Source organism: Rhipicephalus microplus, chromosome 5, assembly GCF_043290135.1.
Source record: "Rhipicephalus microplus isolate Deutch F79 chromosome 5, USDA_Rmic, whole genome shotgun sequence".
Classification (NCBI taxonomy): domain Eukaryota; kingdom Metazoa; phylum Arthropoda; class Arachnida; order Ixodida; family Ixodidae; genus Rhipicephalus; species Rhipicephalus microplus.
Window position 1 is genome coordinate 91,669,232 of NC_134704.1, and position 8,027 is coordinate 91,677,258.

At 43.9% G+C, this 8,027-nt stretch overlaps 1 protein-coding gene across 1 annotated transcript; it reads left to right on the plus strand.

Annotated features, from left to right (window-relative positions):
* The first annotated feature begins 5,567 nt into the window (after positions 1-5,567).
* On the plus strand, positions 5,568-7,016 carry LOC119173798 (chitinase-like protein 4). The gene has a single exon (XM_037424583.2). It carries the CDS (start codon positions 5,568-5,570, stop codon positions 7,014-7,016), a length of 1,449 nt encoding a protein of 482 aa, XP_037280480.2.
* The last annotated feature ends 1,011 nt before the right edge of the window (positions 7,017-8,027 follow it).

Consider the following 8,027-nt stretch of genomic DNA (forward strand, 5'->3'; position numbering starts at 1 on the left):
GCTGCAATGTTTAGCGATTTGCATGTTTGCGATAAATTCGTGGTGTTGTAATAAATGACTGAGTTGACGCAGATATCTTTAATCAGTCTGCAAATGATTGTTACGACTTGTTCTACCGGCTCAATGCGTTTATACACAATCGCCAAAACTGTTTCAGGGCCCGTTTAAGCAAATTTATACCCCGGTATTACATGCATAAAATAAAATTGGTGTCTTGAACCTGAAACACTAATTTCATAGTTTAGATAACTTATTTTGAGTTTTATGATGTGATATGTTTAAAGATAATTTGACTTGAACTTTAACCATTGATTTCTGTACTTTAGACAACTGCTACGAATATTCTGAAGACCAAAAGCTCTCTATAGAAAGCACCGGGAGGACAAAAATAAGTGCCACATGCACCCTTTGTAGTCGTGAAGCTCGATGTTTTTGTCAGGTACTTTATCCTTGGTTGGAAGTCAATAAACTTCTCCTTGTTGCCACTTGGCAGTTGTATCCCAGAAAAAAAAAAAAAAAACGGAAGCAAGGAAAGATGAATGCTAGCGATGAAAAAAATATGTAAACAGCAATTGTGTCAAGCCAACACTTATTTACGCATATTTTCACTCGACAATCGAACCCTTCAATTCGGCATAAACTTAAGTCCACCGTTCATTACTTCGGCGGACTGGGACAGGAGACTACGACATCCCACGAAAACCAGCTCGCTTAAGCGTTAGCAGATGGCGCGTTAAGCATGAAAGATAGGAAAATATTAGCTGGCATCCAAACACTATAGTGAGTAAATGCATGTTTGCATTGAATGTTCATTATTTGACACATATGGTATAGTGAGACGGGAGTCTTCCGTTGTAAGGTATATTACGACATTTGATGGCGATTGGCTGACGCAGTTCAAGTGAACAAATCGATTTGCGAATGATACGCAAGAGTAATAATCAAACACGCTGTGTTTTATTACAGCCCTCATCTGGAATGTCCAAGCACAGTTTTTTGGAGGCTTTTTTTCTTGGTGGTGGTCAAGATGGTGCAACGTAAGTAATTCTGGGGCATACATGGAACCGAATATTAGATTATTGATATGTAGGGTCTAACGTCTTAAAACCATCATATGATCATGAGAGATGCTGTAGTGGAGGGGCCCTGAAATTCGCATTATCTGGGGTTTTTAAAGTGCGCCCAAATCTTAGCACACAGGGCTACAGCATTTCAGGCTCCATCGGAAATGTAGCCGCCGCAGCCGTGATTCGATCCCGCGACCTGTAGGTCAGCAGCCGAGTATACCTTTGCCACTAGACCACTGCAGTGGGGTGAACTGAATAGAGATCTTGGGTTTACTATAATTATAATTGCGTTGGGACACTTATGATTACTTTGAAAGCAAACACACAGTCTGCAGCTTTAGAGCTTCGCCGAGCTCCATCATTGTGCGCTACATATGACTGCATAATCTCGTTTGCTTTTGTATGTCAACAAGCATTGGTAAAGTTGCAAGTTTTGCTGCTTTTATTTTCTTAGAAAAGAAGGCACTTTGTCCATATCTCCATGGTTTGTGTGTTTTGCATAGTTTCTTTCACAGTACATCACCTTAAAGTGGAAAAACTTCAAAGAAATTAAACTGCCGATAAATTTTACCAGAAGGCCTTCTGTGTCAGTTCAGACATCAGATAAAGCTTTGCGTTCTATAAGTATTTAAGAAAAACATCTGCAAAGAGATATAGAACCGTAATGCATGCTTGCTTGAGCTGTGAAGGCGAATGCCACCTGGGCACCACCAAGTCAACACTAATAACATGCAAATGTCTACTACGGGCACGACCACTGTGACCACTGCACACACAATGTGCGTAGGAGCCAACACAAACTCGTGACGTCGAACTCGTGACGTCAAGCGAAGACCAAGGACACACAAAGAACATGGACGAGCACTGACTAACACTGACGAGTGCTGACTTACAAGTTGCAAGTCAGCGCTGGTCTGTGTTCTGTATGTCTCCATGGTATTTTTCTCAATCACACTGAAGCCTATCCGAGTATGTACCAAATCGCCCAAGTCAAAGTGTTGTTGTAGGATCGTTGTAGGTGATTTATAGCCGAGGCGAGTTGATGTCAATGTCGCGAGGTGTTCATTTTTGCCAGAGTACGCGGCAAGCACTTTAACGATTGCTTTATTTATTTTGTACGATGTGCCAACAATATTTCGAAGAAACGCGTATGCGTTGGCCTAAATCTCCTCATTAACTAACTCGCCTTCAACGTTTTCTGTCGTGGCTTCAAGATATAGGCGAGCGTGGCATAAACAAGAACAACAACAAGCATAACAACAAAAGTTAGACGTAGGAAAAGATATTTCATTGATGCTACAGGAGGATCTAGAAAGTAAAAACTTTAGCACATCCCAACTGTCTTCCTCACGTTTGAGAGAGCCTCTAGTCTGACTGATAGATAACTCAGTGATGCGACAGGAGGAACTACAAACTAAAAGCGTTAGCACATGCGAGCTGCCTTTCTCATGTATGAGAGAGCTTCTAGTCAGACTGATTAAAAACCCTTTTCTTTTCTGCAACAGGGTATATGGTGCCCCTTCGGAACTCGCTGTGTGTTTCAACCATGCGTGACGTTTCCTTGTGTTCCTGCTAGTTTCTGTGAGTATTTTCAGCCTTTCAATCTTGACGCTTAATGGACGACACATTGTGCTAGTCGCGTGTCAATGACCATGTTTTAAACCTAAATGTGACAATTATGACCGAAAACAAGAGACGCAGGTGTAGAGATATTGTGGCACAACATTGTTGATATATGTTCAGTCATTGCATTGCAGTAGGAATGTTCACTGCATTGCAGAATATGTTCAGTAATTGCATTGCAGCATTCTTCCTTTGTAGTATAAAGCTTGACAATAGCCTTTACTAATCACTGACAAAGTTTTTATTCTTTGCCAACCACGCATAAAGAGAGCATTCATTAAATTTAAGCCGATACTGATACTCCTGTGAACAGTCACTAAGCATGTCGCTATTTTATGTCAAGGTATTTTAACGAATCTAACAGCAAAATATACGTTTTCTTTTTGAATTGCAGGTGCTCCGTTTTTCTGGGGACTTGGATAGTGAAGAGAATACCAAACAGTCGAGCTATACGCTACACCACTATTATTTGCTCGAGGAACCATAAGAAAAGTTGTAATGATTGCGATGCAGAAAGGGGTTTACGGGTACAGTGGTGTCTATTGCGATGTTGCACAAAGTATGCAACTTACGCTGATGCTACAGGAAAGGGCCGCTCGCTCCCTGTAATAGGGAACTTAATAGCCTAAAGAAATTAAGCTAAAACAGGTAGCGTCTTACGTCGCCCTAAGAATCTCGAATACGAATTCGACGTGCCGTCACATGCAACGTCGCGCCTATGTAGTCGGATGCAACTAAAAGGCGGCATGCAACACTTTTTGAGCATAGTCAGAAAACGATGCCGATCGGTAGTAAAGATTCCCGAGAACACGCGAGCCAAATATTATAGCGCAGCCGTAGCCTATAGACGTCACAGTGAATTCTCAAGTTTCGCTGAAAACTGCTTACTCTTCTCTCAAAAAATGGCGCTACAAGCTCAAAAATCACTTGTCACAGCCACTGTATCAGCCATTGGCTGATTTGAGCATGGTACGCTCAGTCGTTGCAGGGGCCGTCGCGGGAGGCCGCAACTTCTCCGCGTGTGCGCACGCGATTGCAATGGAAAGCTTTATGTTCCTGAAAAAAAGAATAAAAAGTACTCAAAGTCATGAGGCGCACGTGATGTATTTTCTTTCTCCAAGCCATTCCTTCCTGCCTAGCATTCAGCGCTTTCGTCGGGACGGGAGAGAGACATAAAAAAGTTTATTGTGGCAGAAAAACTGAGAGGTCGGCTTGAATCCATTTTCTAGCCTGCTACTCAGAGTTAGAAAAGAGGGTGGGGGTGGAAAAGACAGGAGAGAATTGTTGTTGAGAGAAGAGAGAATCATATTGCAATGTGTCACAAATATTTGCAACTCCGCTTCTTACTGGACGAATTCTAAAATTTTTGTGGCTGTCAGTTCATGAGGCAAAAGGCTCCTTTAGTGAGTCTATTCCATAGCTACTTAAAAAGTGTTGCAGGGCCCGTTTATGACGTCCACAGAGGCCCTACTGAAACAAACAATGCGCAACAGCCGATTTCCTCCCGACTACAGAAACAGTTTCACTCATGCACTCGGCATGTACTCCGAAGGCTGGATCACTGGCTGTCCAGCTCGTGACGTCAGCCTCGATTGCACGCCCATTGGTGCAGGCTTGTGTGCATCAACCTTTGACGAGAAAATGCCACAGACTTCCGAAGTTGTGTGTGACTATACTATGACCTCGTTGCTCGTTCATCAGTCAGGAAAGATTAATTTGCGTTAAAAAAAACATGCACTTGGCAACTAAGAACGGTTTCATGGTCTTTTAACTGACAGAACAGGGCACACGAGTAACAAGAAAAGAATGCATTGAAAAGTATTTGGTCACGTTGAAAAACCTTCAGTTAATTTTTTTATCGCCTTATAAGAAAATGCAAATGTGGTCTCTATTTTTATCAACCAACGTTATTCCACAAAACATAGGCAGCACAATAATGAAACAAGTCGCCGAATTAAACCCTCCAGTGTTTATTCTTGAAGTCACCTTATCTTGGAGCTTCCGGGCAAATGAACCGAGTCCAAAAAATTGCGACTAAGAGATCTTCTATGGGCGTAAACAAAGGCTACAATAGGGTATATACAGTGACTTTTTCCAAACAAAATACAAGATGTTCTCTGCTCAAAATGCGGCGCTTGTACTCTCTAATAAGTTGGCCTTGTTCCTTGCTGATTTCGAAATGTGCAGATCTGCCTTAGATGAAATATGTTCAGGAAAATATTGCATGTAGAAATCAAGGAAATAAAAGAAATGATATACTGCACACTTCCTACAAATGCGAGTGATTTATTCGTTTATTTACGCCTGAAAATAACTTGGGATGATGCGATGATGTACGAGGAGTTAGAACCCGCACTTACTGAAGACAAGCTATTCATTTTCCGATCAGCGCCACGAGGCGCTACGAGTTGGTTCATGAACAGATCTCTATAATTATTTTCTTGCTGGAGTTACACGTCTACGCCTCCACAGACATCCTGCCGCTTGTATTTGATCAGTCAGTGTATGTCTCTATAGGTTTCACCTATTCCTTTCATCTTTAGAATTATACCTAATTGTTTATTGTTCTGCTATCAACGTGTTTCGTCTTCAATGATCGCAGTGAATTTTAAATAAATAAATATATAAAAGCATAGAACAAATGAATAAATATTTGTATAAAACAGTGCGTTGCGTGTTAGGGATGAAATTGCACCAATTCCTACAGCAAATGCGTAGGCCTATGAATTTATTACACAGTACAGAAAGAAACAGAAGTTATCTGGCGTCGAAGCATCATCATCATAGCATCTTCGTGTCGCGTGTGTAGAAGAAGAAGCCTTGCTCAGTTGCCTAAAGGTTGTGCCTCCGTTCTCCGCAAAGTAATAAGTAGGACTCATGGGTGACACCACCGTGACCTACCGCCAGGGCCGCTTCGAAGGACTGATGCCACTTTTCATGCCGAGAGAAGAACCGTCCCGCAATACGTTGAGCGACGCCTTCCGTTCCCGCAGCTTTTGCCTGGTGGTTTTCTTTGTGATCGCCATCATCACCGCGGCGTGCGCCTGCGCCGCCGCTGTGGCGGCTGCGGCGGAATACTTTCAGTCGTCATCCCCAGAAACGGCCCAAGGCAGCGAGGAAGAAGTCGTGGCCATTCCCGAAAGGTCGGCTAGCATCGCCTATCAGCGGCTGTCCGACAGCATGCCTCGCAAGTTAGTCTTCTGCTTTGTCAACGTCAGCATGCCGTCGGGATCACCGCGAGCGTTCGACGTCGGCAACGTGTCGGTATTGTTCTGCGACGCGCTCGTCTACGTCGCTGTCGGCTTGGACCCCGAAGAATTTACCATTCGCTTCAAGAACCCAGCCGAGGACGAAGAGGTCATCCAGAAAGTGTCTAATATGAAGGCAATGGAGCCGACGTCTACGCTTGATACTTACGCGTGCGTCGGTGGCGAAGAAAGCGACAGCGCCGACTTTAAGGCCGTAATAAGCACAAAAAAGTCGCGCTTGACTTTCATCCGCAAAGCGGCACATTGGGTCCAACAGCGAGGGTTGAGCGGTCTCGTCCTCTACTGGAAATACCCGACCGAGACGTCGAGGACCAACTTTAGCACGCTTCTGAACACGATGCGCATATACTTTGACAAAGACAAGATCCGGATGACCGTCGTGGTGCCCTGGAACGTGGTGACCCGTCGGCATGGCTACTTCGTTCGCTCGCTGTTCGACCGGTTAGACGTGGTCATCGTAGACTCGCACCGCACCGTGGACTCTAGTTATTTTCCGGTGACGACTTGCCAGAGTCCCGTGAGAGCTGTGTTCAGGGCCAGGTATCATGGTCAGGTGGGGCTGTCTAGCGTGGTGGACGCGATAGCTTCGGCCACCACCGAGCACGACGTCCTCGTCAAGGTAGTCTTCAGCGTCTCCTTGGCAGGAGTGTCGTTCACGCTGAAGCACCCGCACTTGAAGAACGGCCGCATCGGTATCAAGGCCGTCGGACCTGGCAAGCCTTTTGGTCACACCAACCTGACAGGCATGGCCAGCTATTATGACGTCGTGGAGACCCTGCTGCTTAACCGTAGCTGGACGCGCTTCCTTCACGGCTACTCACGGTGCGTGGTGGCCCACACAAACGATCAGTGGGTCGGGTTCGAAGACAGGGTTAGTCTGCGCGCCAAGAGGCCCATACTGCGTAGAACCCGAGGCGTGGCCGTCTGGGACTTGAGCATGGACGATTTCGCTGGTGACTACGGGTCTACGTGGCCACTGCTGCGCGAGGTACACGACTTGGTGCAGAGTCAGAATCCATACACGGTAGTGACAGATACCGTGAAATTATGGCCGTGATGATTGTAAAGGAGTACGGGTACCCTTTAGGGGCCGTAGTGACTCAAGTGGTCGCAACATACGCCGATTTTCACGTATACGAAATGAAAACAGTGCAGTCGAACTTGAGCGTTTCGGCACAATAAAATGAATGCTATTGCGAAAATAGGGTGACCTCTGTACTTTTTGACATCATCTACGTCATTTCAGATAGCTTGGCCATTGCGTATTAAAATTGATTTTGTGCACAAGGTGATGACTGATTACCAACCACAGCTGCATTGTTTCTATAGGAAGGAAACGCAATATTTTCATGATTGTATAGGTACGGAGCAGGGCTTGCTACTAAATGTCCAAAATTATATCGAGGTGCCCGCTAGTACCTCCTTGTCTTTTCTCAATTCCTTGCAGATTTACTCAAATCCCTATGCGGTTTCTAGAAAGTATGATAGTATTCAAGCCATGTGCCGTGCCATGTTACTGATGTTGGTTTGCTAGGGCTCATCTATCTATCTATCTATCTATCTATCTATCTATCTATCTATCTATCTATCTATCTATCTATCTATCTATCTATCTATCTATCTATCTATCTATCTATCTATCTATCTATCTATCTATCTATCTATCTATCTATCTATCTATCTATCTATCTATCTATCTATCTATCTATCTATCTATCTATCTATCTATCTATCTATCTATCTATCTATCTATCTATCTATCTATCTATCTGTCTATCTGTCTGTCTGTCTATCTATCTATCTATCTATCTATCTATCTATCTATCTATCTATCTATCTATCTATCTATCTATCTATCTATCTATCTATCTATCTATCTATCTATCTATCTATCTATCTATCTATCTATCTATCTATCTGAATTCGGCTGAAGGGCACATTTGCGCCGACCTTACAGGAAGTGTGCAAGAGACACGAGGACCCTAAAATACGTCCTTGCTAAACGTGTTTACGTGGCGTTCATTCATTGCCAGGCTAAACAAAATTCATCTACAACCACCGTGACGGC